This window comes from Megalops cyprinoides, chromosome 11 (assembly GCF_013368585.1).
Source record: "Megalops cyprinoides isolate fMegCyp1 chromosome 11, fMegCyp1.pri, whole genome shotgun sequence".
In the NCBI taxonomy this organism is placed as follows: domain Eukaryota; kingdom Metazoa; phylum Chordata; class Actinopteri; order Elopiformes; family Megalopidae; genus Megalops; species Megalops cyprinoides.
In genome coordinates, this window is record NC_050593.1 from 6,566,362 (window position 1) to 6,593,931 (window position 27,570).

General features: G+C 45.7%; 1 protein-coding gene across 1 annotated transcript; it reads left to right on the forward strand.

The window, feature by feature from the left end:
* The first annotated feature begins 54 nt into the window (after positions 1-54).
* cracdla (cracd like a) lies at positions 55-27,344 on the forward strand. The gene is made up of 12 exons (XM_036540759.1): positions 55-125; positions 3,045-3,168; positions 16,290-16,366; positions 17,107-17,263; positions 17,847-17,982; positions 18,127-18,294; positions 19,152-19,217; positions 20,196-20,402; positions 21,027-22,890; positions 25,188-26,065; positions 26,446-26,539; positions 26,712-27,344. Exons 3-12 carry the CDS (start codon positions 16,303-16,305, stop codon positions 26,873-26,875), a joined length of 3,798 nt encoding a protein of 1,265 aa, XP_036396652.1. The 5' UTR covers positions 55-125; positions 3,045-3,168; positions 16,290-16,302; the 3' UTR covers positions 26,876-27,344.
* Positions 27,345-27,570: the final 226 nt, after the last annotated feature.

Consider the following 27,570-nt stretch of genomic DNA (forward strand, 5'->3'; position numbering starts at 1 on the left):
CGAAGCAGGGGCTACAAGACAGCTGGAGCGGCGCACACTCACTCGCACTTGCGTAGCATGCGCTGCGGGGAATGTCTCAATACTGGGAAATATCCTAATCAACAAATCAGAGACCCATTAAACAGGTATGTCTCTTTTCTTTCATTGTACCATGCTGTTACGTCTCTGCCGTTATCTCGGTATTTTATGGTTCAATGACACTTTCAAAGACAAGTTCGGGTTCTTTCCGCGGTCGGGCAGCGAAGTCTTGCCGAAGTGTTAACTTGTCTGCGGTAACTACTCTTCAGATTAAATAATAGTAATAGCATGATGTTTGATTTGAATTCGATTAAATGTATTCGTGTGCGAATTGGGTCTACGACATGCGTTTTTGTTCCGAGCCGGTCGTAATGTCGTTTATACTCATTCCGATGGCCGAACGCACCTGGTATATCCAAATATGGGCCACTTTGGTCAAGGTGAGAAGTCTAGACATTGCACACCGTGGCGTTGTACCTTTGCAAGTGACCAGTTAAACGATTCATCGAAAAAGGGAGTGAAATTATCCGCCGTGTTTGTATATAAATGGAAATGGAATTTTAACCGTGGGAACGAGGATCGTGTTATCACATCGAATGCAATATCCACGGATATTATGGAAATCTGAGAAGTCTCAGAAGAAAAAAATAGATTGTCGTTTTCATCAATGTTATCGATGGCTGCAAGTGTTCTTTTATATAAACGAAAATCATAAAAAAAAATCTTCGTAAACTGTTCATGGACATTAATGTTAAATAACACAGTCCGTAGAATATAACATTATGTTATTTCACTGCAATTATTGCATACCTAAGTAAAGAAACGTCTCCTGTACAGTTTCATTGCATTTCCATTTGTTATGAGGCAACATTTGCATGGATAAAAATATCCATATAGATTCCTGGGGGAGTGGATTAAATCAGTTTATAATCGCCCTTAATCTCTGCGCGCGCTCTTCATTTGGATATTGTACTTGGAAAATAAATCCAACCTAAAAACCGCGAGTTAACAAGCTCACAAATAAGCAAGTCTTCTCCAGGCATATTCCCAATATACCAGATAGAACATGAAGAAATGAATTTTTTGTGCAATATTTTTATTTAGCGCGAATGTGTAAAATTTTCACGTATTACATATCTTGACGTAGCGGTGAATATGCAAATTAATGGCTCGAAAACCTAGAATGGTGCTTGGCTTCCGAAGTGTATCTGTATACATGCACCGTAGGAGGTCTCCTAATCGTCGTTGTGTAGCAGCACTCACGATCCATGATGCTGGATTCAGCCCAGCTGTCGCTGTTGACTTTATCTATTGCCAGTAAAGGAGGCAAAGGATTTACTGGTGACACATGACCCCACTGCAGATTTGTATTGCCAGATATTCAGGACAAACCTGTCATCTGTGAGAGCACCCTGATGGAGATAGAATCATTTCCTTTTTTTGAGAAATATTAAGAGTTTCAGCTTTCCCTGGGTTGGCTGAAGGGTTGTATAGATAGTAAAAAAAAATAGTCCAATTTTGACAAATGAGAAAAAGTATCCACAAATAAGGCATGCTATGTATGTGGTCATTTCACATGGCAATTAAATGCATTTACAAAATGTGTATCTCAATAACAGCAGTTAACAATATCAGCTAAGAAGAAAATGACAATCCTGCAACAATTACAACATCCACAGGCAAAGGCAGCCCCTCAAGTCTTTTCGAGATATAGAAAGTGGCTACCTCATAAATAAAGACAGAAGGCTCCTACACATAACATTGATGTAGTGTTGATGAATAGGCTTATAGTTACTATGTTTTTTTTTTTTTTTTTGTCAACAAGAGTGGAAAGGTGTGTAGTATACTATGGTGTCTAGCACTGCAGAATAGTGAGTCTAAACTTCGGGTGCTGATGAGACTGCATTAAAGGGAACTACCATCTAGAGAAAGAGTAGCTCCACAGATGTACTGTGTTTGGTCCAGATATTCAGCTCACTGTGCTACACATCAGAAATTCTGTCTCTGCTGTTGTTGAAGCTGTAAGTGCTTAGATTTTCTGGCTCATTTTAAACTTTCCTGGATGGAATGTGGTCTAAAACAGAGCATCCACAGCTGGCTTAGCAACACAGACAGCCCTGGAACTCCTTTTACTGACCAGAATCTCTTTAAAAAGGAAGCAAGGAGTATGGAAGGAAGGAGCTTAATATCTCTTGGTGGCATAGAATATCCGTGGCAGCACCACTGGAGGAGGTGTATTTATAGGTCACCAGACCAGGGAAGGCCATGTTCTAGGGGCAGCCATCTGGTCTTGAGTCCATATCCTCTTGGCTCCAGTCACAATTTGTTCAGACAGGCATCCATGGCCACATTAGGTGGCAGGACATGCACACCCGTCCTGTGGGGCCACAGAGGGAAGGGAAAAATATTACAGCTGAAGTGCTTTTATCTCACATGTAGATCTTGTTGAAATGACGTAAAATATATTAAACAGGCAAACAGATACTGTATGGAGGGAATACTGGAGACTGAAGTGGAAACAGGCGGACGTAGGTAAAGATTCAAGAGCAGAAGAGGCAGGCAGACACGAAAACGGGCACCTTCAGCATCTAAAAATAGGAAAACAGAGGAGTGAGGCGTAGATTGGGGAGAATGAGCCCGTCTTCAGAGAAAACTGGAGCAGATGGAACAACACTTAAAGTGTGTGTGTGTGTGTGTGTGTGTGTGTTTCTCAGTGTGTGTTGGAGTGTCTGTGTATCTGTATGCGTGTGTGTCTGTATATCTTTGTGCATGTGTGTTTTTGAGTGTGTTTTTGTCTGCATGTGATAATGGGCTGAAAGGTAAATGCTAACAGATGGAAAAATAAAACAATAAAACAATGCTCAAAGGTGTTATTGAGTCAATATTTTCTGTAGTTTCTAATCTCAAATAATGGTCTGCCTAGTAGAACGGATTTTGATTGTGAGTGTATAGCCTCTGTGTTGTGAGATTGCTGTCTACAAAAAAGCAAAACAAAGCAAAGCAATACTTGTTTTTCTTCATTTCAGGAACAAAGACCTCTGTGAAAGGATCATTTACACACAGACCAATCAGAGCCTTCTCAGATGATCACCTGACCTCCCCCTGGGCTACCTGAGGATTCAAGTGCACATAGAATTCTCTCATTGAAAGGTAAGTGAACAGAATAAATCACCTCATTCACTGTTGCACTGGGTAAACTACTGCCTGTGAGAGAAAAAAGGATCAGTTCAAATGCTCAAAGCACAAACACAGGAAGCAGGCATTTAGCTGACATTTATATCCAGAGCAGCATACAATGTATAGGAATAAAGTGCATCCAGTGAAGTGGTATGGGAAGTTGTAGAAACAGGACAGCACTAACTACATATCAACAAGAGCCAGTGCAAACAACAGGGCTGAGATCACAAGTGTGTGTCTGCTTCAGTTTGTAAGTGCAACATAATAACCACAACAGAAGAACTGTCCCAGTCCAACACAGCGCAAACACATACCTTGAAGTAAAACTTATACAAAATTACACATACTGGGAATGAGAGATCACTGAACATGAGAACTAAGGCTCAGTAACTCATTTTATCGATGGGGTGAAAAAACAGCAGCTTTCCACATGGCAGACTCTCACCAACCTCCTCTTGCCTCACCAACCTCTTCTTGCCAGTGCACCTTTCTACCTTTCTATTTCCTTCACCCTCCTTTTTGGGGTCTCCTTCAAACTCAGCTAGCGAGGGCTGTGCTGTTTGTGTTGGCATACCCCTCTCCCAGAGGGGCAGGCAGAGGGAGTTTGTGAGGACTTACCCTTTAAGGCCCAGTGTCTCTGACGGCCCAAACAGGGTACGGTGGCCATCGAAAAGCAGAGCTGGGAGCACCTGACTCTAAAAGGCAGGCATGCAAAAATGGGGCCCGCTCATGTGAAACTAACCTGCTACCATCCCAGATGAGAGAGCAGAGACAGCTTGCTGTTTTGGCATGAGGAGGAGGGGGTTACCCTCTCTCTCTCGCCAGAGGGTGAAGGATCCAACCCAACAGTGGGGTTGGACTGAACAGGCCACATGTGAAAGCGGACAGGTACTTCAAGCTGTGCGCTATGAAGGGGCTGGGGGGAGAGGAGAGCCTGCCGAGTCAGTGAGCACCATGCTGGTGGTTGCCGCGTGGCGCGTTGTTGCTTAGGAAGGGTGCAAGGGCAGCCGGTCCCTCCCAAGATAACGGCCTTCCAAAGGTCACTACCAGGGAAACGGAGGAGGAAGCCGTGGCGGAGAGCGTCCGGGGTCAAGTGAAGCGTTGTTAATTATCAAGCAGCTCAGACTTCTTCTCCCTCAGTGCCCATCTGGCACCAGTGAGGATGGTGCCATTAATGATTAAGAGCTTTCTGCAGAGACCCAATGCAGAGGATTCACTAGCTCACCGAGGAGAGACAATGTACGAAGGAGCTTTCCTCTAGAAACTGCACCACAAGTAGCCAGCCTTCCTTTAAGTCCTAATACCACATGCTCTGGTCCCGTCTGGAAGTTTTGTCTTAGAACACGTCTTTACAGCTGAAAGTGTCCTGTTCAGGGGTGGTGATCTGTAACAGCCTCCGAGAAGGAGCCGTCATTGACTTTTCCAGCCAAAAGCTGAGAGGAACACGGGGCAGCCTCTCCCATAAAACCCCAACTCCTGTTTTTACAACCATTTATCTATCAACCCACCTGGCGCAAATGCCTGTTTTGATGCCTCGGTCTTCATCTGAGGGTCTCTTGCACCAGTATCACAGACTGCTATCTTAAGGGTTTATTGAACCTCAAACATACCAGGTAATCACACTGTAATCTTATTTAAAATATTGAACGCAGAAAAGACCTGTGGGGCCCTTAGACTGCAGTGTTGTGGTGCAGTCACAATGCAGTTCATATTGGCTGAATGCTTTTAGCAACTTGGGATTTCACCACTTATGTTGCTTGCGGTTCCGTAGCTGTGCTCTTGTTCCTGCAGCTCTTACGATGTGTACTGTATGTATCTTTCCACAACAGCCTTGTAAGCATCACTAGATAAAAACGAAGTCATGATACCAATATTAATAATAATCATAATAACAAACATAGGCCACATACAGAACCTCACACTCTGGATTCAGGATCCACGCCCTGTGCAGTATAGGGGGAATCCTCAACCCATCGTGCGTATACATGTGTGTCAGAGCAACAACATTTAGACACCCCGGAAATGTAAAAAGTTGTGTGCACCTTTGGTTCAGGGGGGCTTGGAATCCGGAGGTGTTTTTTTTAACATTCCCACGAGAAAGCTGGTCGGAGTCCACAGAGGTCTGCAAGTGCCTCCCATGCTCATAAGAGAGCACGCTTTGTCCAGCGACAGAGGAGTGGGTGCAGAGCCGAACAGGAGGACAATGAAGCTTTGAAGAGGGAGGGGAAGGGGCTGAGATTGTGCCGTTAGATCAGCAGATAGTGTTGCTTTCTGGGAAGCTTGGCCCTCAGGACCTATGCCAGCTGCACAGTGCCGGCTCTTGTGAGCGACTCTGACGACAGGATTAAACCCCTGGTTTTTATGTCTCGCAGCTAGGTAAATAAGAGTCGAGTTACCTGTGTCCAAAATGAGCAGCGTCATGGGTATTTGTGTGCTCTTGCAGTCATGAGAGCCTGGAGACCAAGACAAAATGGTATTAGTGTGACTTGCCGGGCTGTGCAAACATTGCGACACTTGTGCCGACACAAAGTAAACGTACAGTAGAACTGAGGAGCAACTCTGTAATGTAAACATTTACAGTGCAGTAGAGTTTTGCAATGTTATGGCAATAGCTGACATGTCTCTCAGGGCGGTGGTGGGGGGGTTAATCAGTGCGGTTGCCATGAGCATGTGCCGCTTAATCATTAATGCAGCGAGGGGTGAGCGCTGAGTCATGGAGTCTTTGTCGAGCGGGTCATGTTGTCGCTCATCACTGTGCCTGGGAGGGCCGGCTGACTGTCGTATGCCGCTGTGTGCCACAGCCGGGAATGCTGGGAACTTTGAGAGAAGCGGTTTTGAGGCCTGTGGGGTCCATCAGTCCTTGGAAAAGTTGTACTAGAGTCCATTGCTTTTCGTGAGGCAGATGTTCTAGAAAGATTAGTGAGGACTGCACTGCACTGATCATAGATTTTGTGAAAGGGGGATTTGTTCCCAACGCAAAACAATCTCATTTTCACTACAAAAGTAAAAGAATAATGCTAAAAACAGTGACGCAAATGTATTTAGGCCATAATGCTGTTAATATGTGTAATATGTGAAATATATGTGAGAGAGCATAGGTCGGCACATTGCATTGGCTCTTGCTACCGCATCGCTGAGATATGGAAAGTGCAAATTTATAGAATTGGGGAACAGACTTCAGAGAAAACACCTGAGGCCTGTATTCTAATCTTTCATGACCATGAACACCTGGAGGCGAGGGTGGTGTGGGGGGTGATTTGAATCTGCGCTGGCTCCAGAAACAAAAATACCACAAAGTCGCAACGCAGTCTGACTGCGGCCGGAGAGCACCTGTTATTGGTCTGCCAGTTTGGCTGTGTTGAGCCTAGCTTCTTATTGCGGTTGGCTTGTCAAATAAAATAAACAGAACAGCTTTATCGCCACCCAAAGCACTTTTGGATGGCTCGCATGCAAAGAAGCACGAGAGACTGACGTGCCGCCATGCAAATACATGGAGCTTCTGCCCTGTGTGCTATCACAACAGTTAGACACAGTAGAGCAGGTGAAGAGATTTACTCCTTGTATGAAAGCCACGTTGTAGTGTGTAAATGATGTATTTAAATACTATCAAATAAGACTATAGTCATGCACTGTTTAATACTGATCTAGTACAAATGAGCAGTTTAAGTAGAAAACAAAACTGTCTTCTTAACATTTTGTGAAAGATATCAATGTAGGGATGTGAGAGATGATGGTATTGGTGAGATAAATGCAGAGGTGTGGGAGATGAATGCATAGATGTGATAAATTACTGTAAGAATGTCAGATAGAGTATCACAGGGATGTGAAGGATTACTGTGTGAGAGATTACTGTAGAAGTATGAGAGAGATTAGTGTAGAGATGTGAGAGAGATTACTGTAGAGGTGTGAGAGAGATTACTGCAGAGATGTGAGAGAGATTACTGCAGGGATGTGAGAGAGATTACTGCAGGGATGTGAGAGAGATTAGTGTAGAGATGTGAGAGAGATTACTGCAGGGATGTGAGAGAGATTAGTGTAGAGATGTGAGAGAGATTTCTGCAGGGATGTGAGAGAGATTACTGCAGGGATGTGAGAGAGATTACTGTGGAGATGTGAGAGAGATTTCTGCAGAGATGTGAGAGAGATTACTGTGGAGATGTGAGAGAGATTTCTGCAGAGATGTGAGAGAGATTTCTGCAGAGATGTGAGAGAGATTACTGCAGAGATGTGAGAGAGATTACTGCAGAGATGTGAGAGAGATTTCTGCAGAGATGTGAGAGAGATTTCTGCAGAGATGTGAGAGAGATTTCTGCAGAGATGTGAGAGAGATTTCTGCAGAGATGTGAGAGAGATTTCTGCAGAGATGTGAGAGAGATTACTGCAGAGATGTGAGAGAGATTTCTGCAGAGATGTGAGAGAGATTACTGCAGAGATGTGAGAGAGATTTCTGCAGAGATGTGAGAGAGATTTCTGCAGAGATGTGAGAGAGATTACTGCAGGGATGTAAAAGAGATTTGGGAGCACAGCGCATTTAGTAGGAGATGCCTCTGTGAAAGGCTTCCTATTCCCATCAAAAGGACAAAGGGGGAAAGTAAGCTCCCCCCTGAGACGGCCCTCTTGTTGCCCTATGTGGGGTCTGTGTGTGACTGAGACTCTCTCACTCAGAGCTCTCTTCCTAGCTCCTGTGCTGAAGGGACATTTCTCTTTGCCAGTGACGCCACCGGCTTGCTTTGCGGTAAGATCATCCCTTTGAGTTTCAACTTCCGTGTTCTTTGTTTCGTTTAATATATGAATCATTCCATCAGCTCCTTATCTGACACTATCTGCGACCATTCCCAGACCTGTCCTGCTGGATGTTGCTTCGATCGATTATTTGATTGTTCTCATAATTACTTTGCGTGCAGAGGTGAGGTTGTGTGTGTGTTTTTGTTTATGTGTGTGTGTGTGTTTGTGGGTTCTCCATGATTGGGCTGCCCACAGTTGTAGTGAAGCTTCATCATCTAGGGAGAAGGGAATGGGTTTCAGGAGCTGACTCCTATCCCCTGTCCAGCTCCACCTGTTGTTCTACTCACTGTTCCCCAAAATGATTAACCCTTCAAGGCACCAGGGCTTAAAGCCATTCCAGCACCTCTTACTCTTACTAGGCAGGTAGGCATTCACTTCAGGGGAAGGCACGCTTCTAACACTGAAGGGGTTAATGTGCTACCCGAGGTGCTGGGGGATTGTTGCCTGGTCCGGGGAGTTACAGGTGAGGTTAATGAGGCGCTTCCGTGGAGTTCAGAACCCCTCAGAAGAACATACAAGCACACAAGTTCACTGGGTCCACAGAGACTGCGGGGGTGCTGATGGGACAAAGGGCAAATTCCTTAACACCTTTACCACAGATATTTTTGTATGTGGACCAGATAATCTGCTGGGTGTGTGTCACATTAAAAATCATGTCTCTGTCAATGTTTAAGATTCAAGTGTTCTGATTTGCCGGCTAGTTATGAACATTCTTGAGGGGGAGTGATTTGAAACATCACATTCATAGTTGGCGTAGGAATGCAGATAGCACCAGAACTTCCTGTTACCAATCAGAACCTCCTAGTTAAGGACCAAAAGGTTTGATGGAGGTGAATATCTGGCTGTAATAGAATATCTGTGTCTTTACATTATAGTGGGGGTTTTGTACTGTTTTGCTGCTGTTTTACTTGTAAGACTCTTGGACGTCTTCACTCTCTGGCTATGTTTAAAATGGTTCCTGTACATGAAATAAAAGCTGAGGCTTATGAGGCAAGGAGAGAGGAAGGAAAAAGCTTCACTTCAAAGTTCTCCCAAGAAACTCTAAACTTGGCCTAGAATTCAGGATGACTCAAACAGCTTCTGGTCTCTTAGCAACACAAGGCAATGTCTTCCTGTGGTCCACACACACACACACACACACACACACACACACACACACACACACACACACACACACACACACACACACACACACACACTTGTTTAGTCACACACATACATTCATTCAGGCACACAAATACATGTGCATAGACTTAGACAGAAAAGGCTCAGCATGTGTTATGTGTAAATGATGGTGACTACTGTAGTGCATTCCCCTCTCAAAGTGGAGGTTTTTCCCATCATTCTGTGTGCCAAATCAGTCAAGCAAATCAGTTTAGCATTTCATAAGGAGCTTACGCCAGCCGCACAAAGTGTGTCCTGAATGTGATAGAATCTGTGTCCACTGCAAAGGCTGACCCAAACTGGATGACCTTCTCTCTCTCCTGCTCGCCCCCCATCCAGCTCTCTCTCCAGCTTTCTCTGTCTCTCTCCTACACCTCCTTCTCCAATTTTCTCTCTCTCACTCTGTCTCTCTCCTGCTATCCTCTCTCTCTCTATCGCTCTCTATCATCGCTCTCTCTCTCTGTCTCTCTCTCTCTCTCTCTCGCTCTCTCTCTCTCCCATAGGGGAGAAATAGACTTTTATACTTTTGAAAGCCCTCTCTAATACCAATCCATGCGGGGCAAAATAAACCAACACAAGTATCACTCCCTTAATTATTACCAGTTCTCCTTAAAGCGCAAAGCAGAGGTTATCATTTATACACCACCTAGTGTCAAAGGTAAGCAGTCATTTGTTAAATAGTTTATAAACTGTAAATTCTGGTATTGGCAATGAAACATTGACACACTACTGTCTCTTATTCACTCAATGCCATTGCCTTCTAGCTGTGTATATGGCCATTTTGGCCTGTTACTGCATAAAATGTAGACTTTGCACTCTAAAGTGAGATTCACCACTATTTCACATGATTTTGAAGATTACTTTCTCGAAGTTAGTGTGAAAGGGTACTATAAAATCAGAAAAGCAAAATTATATGAAAATATTATAATATTTTATTTTATAATATTTTATTATTAACAGTAATAGCAATAGCAACTGAAGAGGAAGGTTTTATGACAAACATAAAGTTGTCTTGAAAAAGCCTAGCATGGTAGTAGCCAGTAGTTTCAGTAGTTTCAGCCAGTAGAGTTATAGTCTGTATCTGTGGCTGCTGTAGCAGGCCCATTGTGACATCAGCTGCAGGTGTTAGAAGATTCTGAACGTTCTATCCATGTTAGTCAATGGGAATTTTTTCAGTAGAAAATTGTGTCACAAAAAATATTTTATGTATTGACAGAAAAAGCACAAGCAACACAAACCCATATTAACTGAAGGATTGATATGTAAGTGTAGCTGAAAAGATGCTGGAGCATGTACAGATATGTAGAGTTATGTACACAAAAACAGATGGAATAAGAGGAAGGAAAAGAAAAAAATACAGATAAGAGCAAGAACAGTAAGACTGGCTGATTATTGAGTTTGGTTGGCTGCACATGACTTTTCATGCATCAGTGATTAGGTCAACCCAGGATTAAAGATCAGGCATTGTATATACACACACACACACACACACACACACACACATATGCATATATATTCATACACATGCATGCTTGCATGCCTGCACACACACATACACACACATGCATAAGTACATTTTACTGTCTTATTACCAACATTTATTAATATAGCTTAGTCATGGGTTCTTCATAACAGAAGACAAATAGGTCTTAGTTTGCATCTGCATCAGGACAATGAGCGGCTATTCTTTTTTATTTCTGTTGTAATAACAGATACAAAGAAAATCGAACAGTGTGGTTATCCTAATATATTGGTTTGTGAATTCATCCGTGATGATTTTCTCTGTAAACACAGGTCTGAATAATGCACCATGCTGTATGGGCATAATAGAGTTTGCTGAATAAAATGTGACCACATATCACCTGGCAGACAAAGTCTAGGGTTTCACCCCTACTGTGCCATTGTGGTGCTTTAATAAAATCAGCATGTTGTTATCACGGGGATGTACCACCAGTCAGGTGGGCCCCCCTATTCTTCTGCCAATGGTACAGCCCTGATCCCTTCAGGTCCACCAATGGCAAAGCAGCCGTCACTGAGAAGCTCAGAGAACTGGGTTTGAAATTTGGCTGAACACCACTGTTTAAATGCTGGGTTAAGGTCCCTGGGTTGTAATGTGTAAAGAAAGAAAATTGAATACCCAAATGCCCTCCTGGTTGTTTCCTTTGATTTAGAGTGGCTACACCAGCAATCCACCTGCTGGGCCTTACATGTTGCAGACCTGATGGAGAATGCAATGTTCAAAGCAGTGCAAATGCCTCTATAAGGCAAAGAACGCTAAATCCTCAACCCAACATCATCACCAGTACTGACTGTTACAAAAACCTTCTAGTCATTATGGTAATGCTCACCCAGCTCCCAAAATCAGCATAGTCACCCATGAATATTACAAGAGCCCAGTCCCAGTCATGGCTATAATGCTAACCTAGCCACAAACATCAACACCATCACTGCTGGCTGCTGTATAAACCCAGATGGAGGTGTGTATGCCTCCCTAATTATAGTCAAGTGGAAGATTTTAGTTGTTTGTCTCAGACCACTGAATACGTGTCTCCACTATTTAAAGATGTGGCATCCTTGTGGGATGTCATGACCCTGGTGGGAAAAAGTACGACGTCACCGGGTGTGCAAGCGACGCACATTGCAGCCGGCTGCGAGGCGACGGAGCAGCCGCGGCGGCCGCAGGTGTGCGCAGACCCTGCTGCACGGGTCCAGGGTGCTAACAAGCTCCTCTGAGCTCCCGCTCATTGAATTGGGATGCGTCTCTTCTTACCTCACCGTTCCTTGAGGATCAGAGGGCGCTCAGTTCATGCTCATCCGGTGTCCTCCTTAACACCCCGCATCCTCCCGAGGGGAACCCAGGCCAGTGGAATAGCGCTAATGAACTGATGGAAACCGCTACTATTTAATAAAGGTGGCTGATAATGGCTACGCTTTACGTCTTCATCACCTCTGTCACCTGTTATTCACGCTGCAGGAGTCTTTGGCTGGGGGGGAAATGAGGTGAGCTGGTGGCCCTTGTGGGATGCCGTATGCGCTGGTTTTCTGCACCAGCTGAGCTCTGAGGTAATCAGGCATTTTAATTGAATGCTGACCTTTATACATCTCAGCATTTAATCTAATGTAAATTCTCTGTGGTACAGCTGCAGTGTTGAAGGTGTGTGTTGTGCTGATGCAAGAAGTTGTTTATTCAACATATTTTCCCTAAAAATCTGCCTCTTAAAAATTAAGTATCACTGTAAAGCTTCATTAGTTTAGTTTAATTTTTCAGGGCCCTGCTGAAGAACGGATTCATTTCAATCAATTAAGTTTAATATCTGTCTCAAATGACTGGAACATAATAGAAACTCCTGTGCTTGTATCCCCCTGTTAGAACATGTACACTTCCAACAACCTATAGCGCTAATAGAGAACCAATAACAGATATTTATGAATGTCTAACAAATGTAGGCAAATACTCAGTCGACAGCTCAAGCCAAAATAATTATTGTAGAGCTCTGCTAGAATGAGAACCACCACACACGGGGGAGGGTGAGGTGCGGGACGCTGCTCTAAGGGGGTGCAGCTGTTTCTCGCCCAAATTTCAAAATGAGAGATGTGCAAGGAGGGTTTCCTTCCTTCCTTCATAAGGCGGACAGGTTATGCCCCCGTGTTTGAACCCGTGACCAGCAGGTCTCGACTCGTGACCCTGACCGTGCCTGTCACTGTATGTTCGTGGCGCGGGTCCCTGTGTGTGTCTGACAGGATGAAGGAGGAGCTGAAGCAGCGAGAAGACCCTGGTGAGTGGTGCTGTTTGTTCTGCGTCCAGTAGCTCTGTGTGTGTCTCAGAGAGTGACGGATCAGGGGGCGACAGGGAGGGAGGCCCGACCGCGCCTCTCAGATATTTAATGTCACATCATGCTGCGTCAAGATCACTTGGCAACCGTGGCCGCTGCCCTGGGCCAAAGTCAACAGTGTGACTGGTTGTCTTGTTTGAAGCTCTTGGCTCTGTTGCCTGGCTGGTCAGAGGTGGGGGAAGTCACAGGTAAACTGATGGGAAATGCCATTTAATGAGACTTATTCCTTCAAAGACCATTCTGGCAAAACAGCAGGTTTTAAGTTACACTAAATATTTTAAGCTAATGAGTAACACTTTAAGTGCAGATTGTCAAATGTTTTTCATGGTTGAGAATTTGAAAACAAGAGCACGAACAGGTACCGCCTTTCCACCATCTAGTGCTAGCCTAGTAGTACTGTCATTACTTTGGGGGAGCTAAGGTACTGGCTAAGGGACACCACCGGTTCTATGGCTCCTCAGCTGTGGCCAAAAAATTCATGAACTATTAAAAAGACATAATTGTAAATACATTTTATTGAACCTGGTTAAATTTAAATACTATATTTGGCTCTTATTTATATATTGTGTGGTCACAGAGCAAAGTTAATGAAATATAATGTAATATTAATTTTTTCCACAAAGATCTGAAAACTGAGGAATTGGCACCATATCTTCCTATGAACCTCAGAAAGAAACTAGCAGCAGCAGATTGGGTTTCTTAATATCTGCCAGTTTTCCTTTTTTCCAATGCTCTTTCTTGTGAGGAAAAGCGACAGGCACTGAAACGACAAAGTAAACATCAGAAAAGAAGGGAGCAACCCCTGAACTGCAAAGTGTGGATATTCATTGACTTTAAACATGGTGCAGAGGTAGCTGTTACTTATGAATCGCTTATATACATCAGAACTTACTGAGTGAATTGACTTGTACCTGCTCTGCAGTTAGTGCCCACTCTTTTCAGTTTGGAGGGTGCAGGTTGCTGTTGACCACTCTGAAGTAAACGTGGTGTGGGGGGAAACTGAGGGGGCTGGTGGATTTGCATGAGCAGCTCTGTTATGACGCTCTCGGCCTTATCAGGTAATGGACCCTGATCAGCAGCTCTGGCTGTCGTGAATGGTGTGGTGATGACTGAGCTCATGCAAATGTCTTGCACAGCTGGGTGTAAGGGCAACTGAAAGAAACACAGAGAGAAACTCTGTATGTTATCAAGTAAAACAACACCAGTGACGTTATGAGTGGAATTAATCCATTTATTGCCTGCGTATCTGTGTGTTAGTTTGTTTGCAACGTGTGCACATAGTCACGTCAGTGTGTGCGTATGTATGTGTGTATGCCTGAGTTTGTATGTTTGCATGTACAGGGCGTGTGTGTCTGTGTGTACTGTACTGTGTTCTGTTTTTGTGTGTGTGTACAGTGTGTGCGTGTGTGTGTGTGTGCGTGTGTGTGTTGTTGGTGCTCCCTAGATGGGCCTCTCCTTGTCTGCCTCTGAGCAGGGTACAGTAATTAAGACAGAGTCCCGTAATAATCCTTCTCTGGAAATTGAGCAATGCATTTAAAGGCAGAGTCATTCCTTTGCAGTTCTACGTCAATGGAGAAAGCGATAGGATATCACTGTAGCAGACACAGCCTTGTGTGAACTCAGGCACTGAATTACAGACAATACAGGGTGAAACTCAGGGTGAGCAGTGGACCCAGGGAGAGGGGAAGCTACAGAGAGAGAGAGAGAGAGAGAGAGAGAGAGAGAGAAGGCATCCACTCCCAGGGCCACGTGATGGAGCAGGCACACAAACCTGCACACACACACACAGCGCATACTTCAGAGAATGAGAGGGAATGAAGGAGGGCAGGAGGACAGAGGGAGAGGATGAAGAGAAAGCAGAGAGGGGACACAGAGAGGGGAGGACAGAATGCAGCTGAGAGCGTGTGACACAGAGAGGGTGTTAGTGTTAAGGTTGGGAATCTCCAAGAGGCAAAGGTGTTAGTGTTAAGGCTGGGAGTATGTGGCAGAGAGAGGGTGTTAGTGTTGAAGCTGGGATTGTGTTATAGAGACAGATGAAAGAGAGAAAAAGAGATAGGGGGAGAATTAGACTGTTGACCTGACTTAAGGCAACACACCCTTGTTGCCATTGTAGCTTTGGTATGTTGTTGTGTAATAGGTGAGTAGCTGAATTGCTGAGCTGGTAAAATGGTTGACCTCAGCAGTATCGCTGCAGAAGCATCAGGTAAGCGTGGTGGTTTTGCAGACTGTGTGAGTCATCTGCCTGTTTTTCAGTTTAATGATTATAACCTGAACAAATCAATACAGTGCATGTGTCAAAAATCTAAACTTCAGCAAAATGTGGGGTTTGTTATTTAATATCAGAAATTGTCTTACTTAGACCTCTAACTGTATGGTTAAGTTTGATTTTGGTTGATAGCATATTGGAGTGAGCTTCTATGGTAAATCTGTACACTACATCTCAATACTGGCCCACATTGTACCTCAAACACAGTGCAGACAGATGGCTGGGACTTGTGTCAGGATCAGGAAGAGCTATATAAAGCTTCCCAGGATGTATAAACAATCCCAGATAGTTGATGTTCTATATCTACTTTAGCACGGGTGGGATTTTCCCTGCAATGACACTGACTTTGGATCAGTTCAGATATGTCTTGCATAATGATAGAGGTCAAGGTTAGCTGATTGTGGGTGGTTTGCCAGAGGCTGAAAGTACCCAGGTCCAGTGCTTCTCCCTTCCCCCAGTTCCAGCCCCTGCTTTGTGTGCTTCTGAATGATAGTGCTGTGTCTGGCTTACTGTACACATGCACGGTTAGTGTCACTGTGGCCTGCTGCTTTTTTTCATCATTGTTTTTACTGGACTTTATCACTGTCCTGCTATGTGACTTCTTATCTGCTCCTCCAAGGGCAGGTAGTGAAGAACGCACCTGCAGGTGTGGAAATAAAGGGCTCTTCCTTATCAGTGAATCGCCACACTGTTTATATCAAACTGCAGCCTGTTCTGTAGAGGCAGCAACAGCTCAGGACAAGGAGTCAGCACGGTATTGATTCCAGAGATAGAAGTGGTTATAGTATCTCTCAGCCCAGAGCCACTCAGTGCTGGTGTTGTAGGGTCATGGTCACCAGCACTAGCTTCTTTAGCCTCTTGTTTTCGTTAGACTATAGAACTGCCAGTGACATCAGGCTGCGATGGTCAAGACGAATCAGTGTACTCTGGGTGTATCTTGTCCATCCTGAGCTTCTTTCTCTTTCTCTGTCTGTCTGTCTCTCTCTCTCTGTCACACACACACACACACACACACTCTCTCTCTCTGTTTCTCACTTGTCTTGCAGTTCTTATCCAGTAATGGCAGAGGTCACCATGGAGACTAACACAGGGGAAGCAGAGGGGAGCAGTGAAGACCTTACAGGTTAGATCTCCTCCTCTTTTCTTAGTGTTCTCAGTTTGTTCTTCTGTCCTCAGTGTGCTCATTGTATTGCTCTGTTCATAGTGTTCCCAGAGCGTTTGTTCTCAGCGCTCCTATTGTATTCGTCTGTTCTTAGTGTTCTTAGCTTGTTCGGTTCTCAGTGCTTATTGTAGTCCTCTGTTCTTATTGTTCTCTGTGTCTTCTGTTCTCAATGTTCTCATTTTATTCCTCTCTTCTTAGTGTTCTCAGTGTCCTCCTCTGTTTTCAGTGGCTCCTTTTTTTCCAAACTGAGCCTTGTGGTGGCCTTTGTGTCATCGTAAATGACAGCAGTTAGGATTCTTTCAATTGAAAAGACACATTTCTGTAGAAAAGCTGTAGACAGGGACATGACTCTTTTAAGACATGGCCTAAATCAGTGCCACTTTATTGTACTACACACCTTGTCCATTGAAGATTGGAAAACTCATCCGTGTAACATTAAAAATATGTTTGACCACAGTGTGACTATCATATTGTGTTAAATGCTAAGCTGAGTCTGAGTGAAACACACTGAAGAACATTGCTTTGGGGTTTTGCCACCTGATAAAGTGACTTCCATGCAGGTGGAAGGTGGAACGGATGGTGTAGAGGAGGTGGTGCTGGAACAATGTCCAGTCGGCTTATATCAGAGGGTTCAGGACAAGGCATCCAGCTGGGTCACATGACACAGGTCTAACGGTGGCACGTGTGTCTCCCTCCCTCAGGGAAGAAGAAGTCCCGGTTTAAGGTTCTGCGGACGCGTCTGTTTGGGAGGATAAAGAGGAAGGAGAACGAGGGGGCGATGAAGCAGAGTCAGTCCGCCAGCGACATCACTGTCCCGAAGGGCGTCAGGGGAGGGGAAGACTCTGGGGATGAGTTTGTGTATGTGTGTCAAGCCCCACCTTTTACTTCTGAGAAAAATTTGGAGTTGCATTTGCATTAACTAATATGAAAAAAAAACTGCCAGCTTTTATTTCAACAAGTGAATGCATGTGAACAAAAAAAGCAGTCTGGCACTAGGGCATGTTTGAATTGTAAATGGTTAATCCCATATATACTTGAATAATAGAGTACAAGTGCATCTTTCTCTTCAGAACCCTTCCCAGTAGACAGTGCTCTGCACTGCCTCTCTGATATTTTCACACACATTTCTAATATACAATAAGGTTAGTTGTGGGTTAGTTGTTTTTATATTGTTTTGAGACTCTCACACTAAATATTTAATTGCTTTAAGAGCTGCTTTTATAGAGATTGAGCAATTCGTCTACCACTTCTGCTCTGTTGAATCATACATTTGAGTCACTGGTTACAGATCCCATTTCACACTATTTGTACTATGTGTGCCAAATACCTGATACAGGATCAGTTTGCCCAACCCTAATCCTCACCTCAGCAATTATGTGAGGAAGAATACAGAGTCAGGGTCAGTGCTTGAGGGTCAAGTCTATGTATATGTGCCTCACAGGTACTCCCAAGGCATGCTGGGATCTCGAGCAATGTCACATGACAGCATCTTCCTCGCCGACCAACCGCAGAGCCCCCCAGAGCCAGTGCGAATTCTGTCCCAGGAGAATGTGCATGGCAAGATCAAAGCCCTACAGGTGAGTGGAAGGGGCTACAGATGTCTGTCCCTGCTGATTGGCCACATATTGCTGAGTGACATTTGGAAGTGTTTGTCAGCTGGGATAAAAACATAGTACCACCACAGAAGTTGACCTGCCCTTTTCCTGTCTCTCATTGGTCAGATGAAACTGCAGCAACAGAACATCCGCCTCGGCCCGCCCCCCCTTCTCATCCCTGGGAAGCGTGCGGAGGACACGGGAGCAAGCTCTGAGGATGATGGCTTGCCTCACAGCCCCCCCGAAACATCCCTCTCCCTGCAGGAGGGCCTCATGAAGGGGGTGGCCCAAAAGGTGGGCATTTACATTCACATGCATTCATTTGGCAGCTTCTCTTACACAGAGAAACTTATAAAGCAAGGCTACGTACACCCATATAATAGGGCTGGATGAACTGAAAATGCATACAAAAAACCTCAAATCACATTACAAGTACTATTCTGAAATGACACGGCAAATGTTACAATAATCAATAGATCAACAATAACTAGTGTCACAGTGTAAATTAGTGCTATCATACAACTAATCGACTACAAAAATGTAAGACTTGTACATTTATCTTCCCTCACACCAGCTGAATGCAAATGCTTTCATATTACTGGCTATAAAGATAAAAAAGCAGTATTCAAAAGCGTGCAGTACACTTAGAAAAAAATTTACAAATCAAGTATTTCTCATGGTGATTAAAAGAAATAAACAGGATATGAAGACAGAGCTACAATGTCTGTTCTCATTTGAATCATGCATGTTTCATCTCAGTTTTGTAGGTTTTCCTGTGAGGCAGTCTGTTTTTGCACAGGGGCACTGAGGAAGTCTTGTAATGTTGTTGTGGAGCTGCAACAACTGCTGTGATGTTACGGATGTTGGATTGTGGGAATCTAATACATTAGCTGGGAAATAAAATACCATGTACTTTAGTAAAAATTGTCAGCCACAACTGTCACATTTTAAAATGAAACATGGCAATCAAATTGCCAGTTCATTTCTGAAATCTGTTAACTCTATATATCTGTGATCTACAAATGATGGATATCAGCATCTATTCCTCAGTGTGTCAGTGAACTGTCTGTCTTTTTCTGTCTGTGTGTTAACCCTGTATTTCCCATCAGCCATTGTGTGTGACTGAAGCCTCTCCCCCATTCCACCCACAGTTCCCAGACACTCACAGGCACCATAGCTCTTTGAGTTTAGCGGGAACAGGGAGTGAAGAGGAGCAGGTAATGCTACTTCCTGTGTGTTCCTATGGGTCATCTCAATCTCTTCCAACATACTTCTTACACAAAAAATCTTTCTGCCTTCAGGATCCTGTTATATATTGACCAGATCAGTGAACTGTACTGTAGTGTGGGGCAATTTTTATGGGAATATTTCAATGTAAACTCTCCACATGACTGTGAAACACTACCCTAGTTAAGTGGATTGCATATAGAGCACCAATCAGCACCACATGAGTACTGAGTTCAGTACTATTTAAGCATTTCTGCCCATCAGCTTCCTCTGGGACTCATACAGTCCCTTAAAGACAAATCATTAATCAAAAAAGCACCCTTTGTGGGACCATTACGGAGATTTCACATTTGAACACGTTCCCTCGAATGACAAACCTGAAGGGATGATAACAACCACTGCTCAACCTTGAATGTTTAACTCATTTGACTGCGAGCCTCTGCGTTGGTATTGATACACTTGGCCTTGTGCTGAGGTATGCACTGTAAGTGTAGCAAACGTGTTTCTCTGTCAGTTAGAGGCCTTTCAGTCTCCTGCTGAGCACGACCTTTGAGCGTCCCTCTTTCAGGCTGGGCGTAGCGTGTTTACTGACCACGCCTCGTCTATACTGCAGATGGTCACAGCTTCTGGGGAAGCACACCCCTTTACCGCTGCTGAGTCATGGGCAAAGGGGAATGAAAAAGGGCCCACGCAAACAGGATTTGTAAAGGACACAAACAAAATCACGCAGTAGCTCCAAACACCAGTTCCTCTCGCTTTTGTTTGAAGACCAAACCATGGAACAGCCTAGCTTTGTCCACATGTAGTGCAGTGTTCACAATAAGGCTTCAAGCAGACACTTGAAGTATAGGCTGTGGGAAGTATAGGCTGTACTGAAGCTGTGTTTTTTTGAGTGAGGTGGGTCCAGTCCTGAGGTCCAGGGAACATCACTGATCTCAGATCATTCTGTGTGTTGTGTATCTCTTCAGGGTCCCTCCCAGCCTCCGTCTCGCCCCCTTTCCCCAGTGGCCCGGCCCGTGGCCCCCGGTGCACCTTCACCCGTATCCTCACCTGGGGTCGACTTTGACAGCCCCGCCCAGTTCACGCCCTGCCTAGACAACTCGGCGGCCCGCCACCGCATGTCCATCAAGCCTAGGAACCAGAGGGCCAGCACCAAGGGCCGGAGGCTGCCCTCGGTAAGACCTGGGAGGCAGGACATGGCAGTGTGACAGCATGACATGGGGTTTTCAAAGACATAAGAAGGGCAAAAACATGACTGTTGTCACAAACCGAGGCTCCCGGGAGGCTCAGCTGGCAAAGGCACTTGCTCCGGGTGTATGCTGAGTGCTGTAGCCCAGAGTTTGCCAGTTAGAGTCTGGGGTATTTTGTCAGCTGACTATGGCAGGAGTCTGCAGCAGCTGGAGATAATTGGCACACCAGGCTCCTGTAGGTTAGTGTAGTTCAGTGAGAGATTTGCTGCTCCTCAAAGGACTGACTCTCCTATAAAGAACTCTGTGGTTTGTGGTGTGAAAAGTGTCTTGCTGCAGCATTTTTTGCACAAGTATGGGAGATGCAGCAGCGAATTGAGCTTACACAAGTGATGAGCCATTTTTAAGTTGGAAAATGGAACTCACCTAGCTTTCAAAATGACACTATAGGTGAAAATCAGTGAACCTCAGTGAGCCCATTTACAAGTCTTTATTTCATGTCTAATAAGCTCTGTCCCTCATTCTCTAGCTTTCTCACTCTCTATCTTTCTCTTTCCCTCTCTCTCTCTCTCTCTCTCTCTTTCTCTCTCTCATTCTCTTCCTCATTTTCAGAGTGCCAGCCGCCCACGTTCTGAAAGCCTGAATGCCCTGGACCGCCCCCTCCCGGAGAGGGATGAAGAAGAGGACCGTGAGGTTCCCAAGGAGACCATCCGCTGCCGCTCCTACTCAACTCAGGTCTTACGGTCGGGGGAGACTCTGAGGGATCCTGCGCTGGGAAAGATGTCGTTAGTTTCAGCCCCAAAGCTTCCAGAGGGGTCCCTCAAGGGGGCCAGGACAGACCTTCCCAGGAGGGAGTCCACTGGCTCACAGCAGCTTTCTCGTGAGTTCCTGGAGCTGGAGGGGCGTGTCACCACTAACCCCCTCTTCCTCCAGCCCATGCCAGAGGGGTTGGACTCTCCCTGGGCACCGGTCTCTGATCCTGGATCAGTAACAGTCCCTCCCTTATCTGCTACAGCTGAGTCACAGAAACGGGAAGCTGCACAGGAGCCAATTCCAATCAAATGCTCCAGTGTCCACCAATCACAAGAGGGCAAAGACTTAGTCAGAGACATCCTCAGCAACTCTGGGCAGAGGAACATTCTGAACAGCACTTCAGCATCTGTGGGTCTTGTCCCTATCTTGGAGAGCGCCCCTGCAAAAGCCCCATCTCCAAAACCGAGGCAAGCTGAGTTTGTGGCACAACTGTCCTCTGGCAACAGAGATATCCTAAAAAGGAGCGTCCAGGGTTTGACCCAAGAGCCACAAGAGCAGCTCCAGTCCAAGCACCAGCCTCCAGCTGCTCCCCATGTAGGGAAAACTCCGGCTTCGCTGGACAAGTCGTCGATGTCCCCAAGGATGTCCTGTCTGAAGAGGGGCACGGCAACAGCGGCAACGGTGGAAGGAGTTGTAAAAGAGGGTTCACGTCCGGAGCCAGTCCAGAGGGTCACAGCGCCACCCACTGGCCAGGATGACCAGCAGAGGGCAATGCCTGCAGAGGGCATTAATCACAAAAAGCAGAGACCCACTTCTGGGTCGTTCAAGTTCTCCATTTCTTCAGCTTGGGACCGTCCCAGGGGCGGCAGCTTAAAGGACAAGGATGAGCAAGCGGGGGCGCGGAGCATGTATGGTTTGGGGAACAAGCCCCCCTTGGAGCATGGGGCACAGGAGCAACCATTGGGTAGGCAGGAGGAGGTCAAACCAAAAATGCAGTCTCCCATTCCCCTGTCAGGATCAAAGATGGAGGGAAATGTGTCCAAAGCCTCATCTATCTCCAGATGGCAGGAGCAGCCAGTAGCCATGTCAGAAGAAGCCAAACCTAAAGAACTGTCCAGGAAACCACCATCATTTCAGGAGAGGACCAATGCCCAAGTGAGGGAAGACAGGTCCCTTAGGGGCCCGAACAGAGAGGCAGGGGACAAGGATCCAAAATCAGGGAGGGTTGCTGTAGAGGCAGGGGGAGGGGTGGAAGATAGGAAGGAGGCAAAAGATAGCCAGAGCAGGAGTGGAGAAGACGGGAGGGAGGAGGAGGAGAGGGACGAGAAGGCAGCATTTGGCGTTAAGCTGCGCTCCACCTCCCTGTCCCTAAAGTATCGCTCAGATTCGGCCAAAATGGAGGTCAAGTCCAAGCCCTGCAGTGTGGTGGTGTCCACCTCCAACCAACCTCAGAATCCCCAGAGCTCCCCCATCCCTCAGCTGTCTGCCAAGCACCCTAGCCCCCAGCACCAGCAAGACAGCGCTTCCCGAAGTTTTCATCCACTTAAAGACGAGGGCGAGGACAGGGGCAACCTGGTGGCCAACCTAAGCTCCAAGCCTCCGCTGCAGAAAAAGTTGAACTCTGACCCACTCAAATTCCCTGCAGACCCACCTTTGACGTCCTCTTCCTCGCCCAAGTCTGACACAAGGGAAAAAGAGCGAGCTGGGTCCTTTAAACAGGGAGGTAAGTCCACCCTGAACTAATGCATGGAGCTAAGGAGGCAGAGGGAAGTCGTGGCAGTACACTTGGTTGGATCATGTTATCCCTTAGTCTTAAAAACCCACTTAGTTTAGGATAAACATGGCACCCTGGGAACCACTCTTTTTTGTTGTGTTTCTCATGGGAAGACTTTCAAGTAGACAATCTATAAAACAGCCTGACGACTGGCCCAAGTAACAAGGTAACGAGGTTGATCTAGTTAAGGATCAGCTGCTGTGAAGGATATTTGATTTCACAAAGCGTGTGCACTCTGTAGCCGGGTACATTAGAACTGTTGTGGAGTTTGTGACTTTTATTTTAAAAGATGACAAGCATTTTATCCCTTAATTTTGAGAAATTCTGCCGTTTTTACGTCCTTTGGTCTTTCACAATGTCGCTCATAAAAAAATAGCCACCTGGGTACTGCTGGGAACGTTGGCCCAGAAAAACATTTAACACCCTTTTCACAGAAAGGTATGAGTCAGTGTTGTGTCTGAATATACAGGCCATGCCCTTATCTTGCTAATATGAGGTAGGAGGATAACTATGCCTGACCTACTACATTGCAGCTGGTTTCAGCTGGATTGTAAGCAGGTGAGAGGAATTTGCATTTAAAAATCCACATGCCTCAGTCTCAGCATTGGGATTCAACTCTGAGCCAAACATGGTAATATAGGCATACATGTGTGATGTCACAATGTATGATGTCACAACACACCATTTGCATGCATTCCAGAATTTGCATCTTGTGATTTGTAAGGTAATCCTATGATTTTGTTATGGTTTTAGGGATTTAGAGATCAAAAACCGTCAAGCATTGTAAAAGCAAACCTCACTATAATGCAAAGAGAACATTATGTGTTTTTCTGTTCTTTAGACAATGTTGACCTGCTGTCAGATCTTCCTTTAGATGAAGGTAATATCCGGGACTAGAAAATCCTGAAATCATCGCTTTTGCAGTCATCAATGAATGAGACTGCGTGATGACTCTGAATCTGACTGACTGATTGGCCATAAGGTCACGCATTAATGAAGTATGAATCTAAGGATACTTTTCAAACATGATTGCACTGCACCTCCTCTTCATTAAAATTCAGTATGTCATTTTGATCCCGAAATTCATTCTTGCTCAGATGGAATGCCTGGTGAAATGGACCAATAGACAAACTTTATTTCTACCTCCAAGCCAATCACAATCATTGTTTCCCAAAATATAATGAAGAACCTTCTCGTTGGGGGAGCAATCTGAGCCCTGACTAACATTTCAGGTGCGGGTCACGATTTCGTGACATTGACGTGTTTCATAAACCTGTAGGTCCTCTCCGAGGATGCTTGACACAGCCCTGCACACATTCCTGCCATGCATGACCACCGCTCCCCTTGTCTGTAATATGTTACTTTTGTTCACAAACACCAAAGTTTAGTCGGAGTTCAGCCCCTCCCCCCAGGACACCCCATTCACCTAGTTCACCGTGTTCCAGTGCAGGCACAGCAGACATTCTTTGCTTTTCCAGGAAGGCCAGTTCTTTTTTTTAAATAGCTGAAGCACTCCCTTGCTAGTCCCTCAATGCACCACCATTGATTGGGCACCATTCTTAGAGAGCCATATCAGCAAAATGGGGGCATAAATGGATAAATGGTTCTGTTGACACTTCTCAGGAGAACGTGTTTGCTGCAGCATTGCTCCTTTGAAAGCCTTTCGTCTGTGCTGTAGATTCCTTAGCTGGACCACAGACATGCTTCTTTTACTGCCATTGTGAGGTGTCCAGATGTATTTATATAACCCTTATTATCACTGTGGGTTTCACCCTGTGTTATTTGCACGCATGTGAAAATATGCTGTAAAGCTGTAGACTGTTGCTTAACTTCCCACTGCTTCTCCTGTATTGCATCATGCAGACATTCTCTCTTCAAGGTTGCTCCATGTAAAGGTTGTCCATGTAAATTCAACAACCAGTGAAAATGACATGTATGTAATTTGAAAGCTATAGTTTGTGACAGGCAATCAACAAATAAATAAATAACAACAGTCTTAGAAATAGTCTACAGTCAGAAGGATTATGCTATCAGCGGTTTCTGTCTGTATACCCAACTTAAAGTGATTTCTTTTTTAGAAGAAATTGTGTACAGTCCGTATTACTGCTGTCCCTCCTAATCAGAACACAGTCTCCATTCAGAAGCTCCTTCTGTCTTAGTGCTTCAAAGGCTTCAAAGGAGTGTTCTGTTAGTCCCAGGCTGTTTAAAGTATTTAATGTCAGGCCTTGCTCCCCTCACCCTCACAGATACAGGTCTCCCCCCGAAACCATCTACAACACCCCCTAAGGAGGTGGAGCCCCAGGTGTCTGAGCCCGCCTGGATGACCATGGCGCGGGAAAAGACCAGGAGCCTCCAGCAGCTGTTCACTAGCAAGCTGCCCCGGGAGTTCACAGCAACCTCACCTGCACCAAAACCAGTGCCCCAACCGACGCCACAGCCGGGAGCACCGCGGCCAGCTGCAGCCCAACATCTGCCACGACAACCAGCTCAGCCCTCACCACAGCCAGCATCCCAACCGAAGCCACAGCAACCGGCTCAGTCCTTACCACAACCAGCATCCCAACCGAAGCCACAGCAACCGGCTCTGTCGTCACCACAGCCAGCATCCCAACCGAAGCCACAGCAACCAGCTCAGCCATCACCACAGCCAGCATCCCAACCGAAGCCACAGCAACTGGGTCTGTCCTCACCACAACCAGCATCCCAACCGAAACCACAGCACCCAGCTCAGCCATCACCACAGCCAGCATCCCAACCGAAGCCACAGCAACCGGCTCAGCCCTCACCACAACCAGCATCCCAACCGAAGCCACAGCACCCGGCTCAGCCATCACCACAACCAGCATCCCAACAAACGCCCCGGCTGGCATCTTATTCCACTCCGCACCTGGGCCAGCTCCCCTTACCAAGACAAACAGCTCAGCCAACACCGCAGCCCTCCCCACAGCTCGCGCCCCACGGCAGGGCCGACGGCACGCCCCTGCCCCAGGGGAGAGCGGACAGGTCCCCCGTACCCCAGGGGAAGGTAGACAGAACGGCCCACGTGGAGAAGAGGACAGACAGCGCACCCCCCTCAGATAAAAGGGGAGATAGGACAGACAGGTCCTTCGCGCCTGGAGGCAAGGTAAACCCCCACCGCTCTCAGGCTATGTTTGGGCCTAATGGAACATGATTGGTCGAACCTTTTCACAGTTAGCCAATGGAATAATTCTAAAAAAGTAATGAGCATTCTGAGCAGTAAGCACAACACCACGCTATCAGATTTAGACACTCGTCACAGGCTCTTTAATAATTCACACCGTAGAGTTTACAGAAAGGCACACAGCAATTTGGTGATATATGTATCATATGATGATACATCCTGTTTATCTGTAACAGTTTCACAAGGACATAGAAAATGATCATGAAATCTGTGCAGACATAGCCCCTCCTAGTGGTTGCTTTTTGGAAGAACAGTATATGCGATGACCTGTTTAGCATAATCTCTCCCATGTTTGCTTGCAGCCTGAGCCTAGACGAGCCCCACACGGGACCAGTGTATCAGCAGACTCTATGACTGTACACAGAGGCCCAGCTGACAGCAAGAGCCACAGCACAGGTACTGAGACACATACAGATACCAGAAGCCTAAATGGAGATCAAATCAAGCTATGGACAGTGGATTATGCTAATAAGACTGTGTGTATATGTATGTATGTGTGTGTGTGTGTGTGTGTGTATGTGTGTGTTTGGGAGTGTCTGCCTGCTTCAATGTGTTGTTTCTCCCCTAGACGCAGTTCCCAGTACCACGCCTGTCCAACCTAGAGACAGAGAGGACAGACGGCTGATAAGGACCGAGACATCGCCGTCTTCCATGTCTGGTGGGGGGCAACCATCTTGGATGGAACTGGCCAAGAGGAAGTCCCTAGCATGGAGTGACAAGACCATGGACTGAGAGAGAAAGATAGAAAAAAACACAGTGATGGAATGGGAAAGAGAGATGTGGAAGAGAGAGTCCTACAGACACCTCTCGCTCTTACCTCTGTTGTGTGTTACTTATATATTTAATGAGCATGTAATGGTAACATCATCCCTCTGGTGTGTGTGTGCCAAATACATGAATTGTTCTTTTGTCCCCTCCTCCATGAGAATCCAGGTCCAATCACAGCCTTGGACTGCTCTGACATCACTCCCTTGACTCTCCAATCTCTTGCAACAGAACTACTGTGACATCACAGACTAGAGCTGCCTGTTTCTAGCAGGAGAGAACTGTTGTGACTTCAACAGTCCGAGACCATTCTAACTGACATGAGAGAACTGCTGTGACATCACAGACTGGGAGTTCCCGCTTGGCCAGGAAAACACTGCTGTGACATCAGCAGTGACTGAGAGTTGTGTCTTGGTTTGTCTGGCTGCAGGGGCTATATGCACACTTATTATACAAGCGGGTGTATCAATCCTACATGCATAGCTTTCTCATAACATTGCAACAAAGCAGTGCTACAAGATTGTTATGTGTAATCTTAGCATTAATGAGATGCCCTCTGTAGGGCTGCCAACAGTCTCACTACTTGCTCAGCACTGCCTGTTTCCATAGTGTCTAGTCTTCTAGTTATCTGTTTAGAGGTTGAATAAATTTTAATCAGGAGT

What these genes read in the sequence shown, in the direction of transcription:
- cracdla (XM_036540759.1), top strand. Translation starts at nt 16,303, where the DNA reads ATGGCAGAGGTCACCATGGAGACTAACACAGGGGAAGCAGAGGGGAGC. An exon ending in GAGCAGTGAAGACCTTACAG is followed by an intron (nt 16,367 to 17,106) that starts GTTAGATCTCCT and finishes TCCCTCCCTCAG; the next exon opens with GGAAGAAGAAGTCCCGGTTT. An exon ending in TGGGTCCTTTAAACAGGGAG is followed by an intron (nt 22,891 to 25,187) that starts GTAAGTCCACCC and finishes TCACCCTCACAG; the next exon opens with ATACAGGTCTCCCCCCGAAA.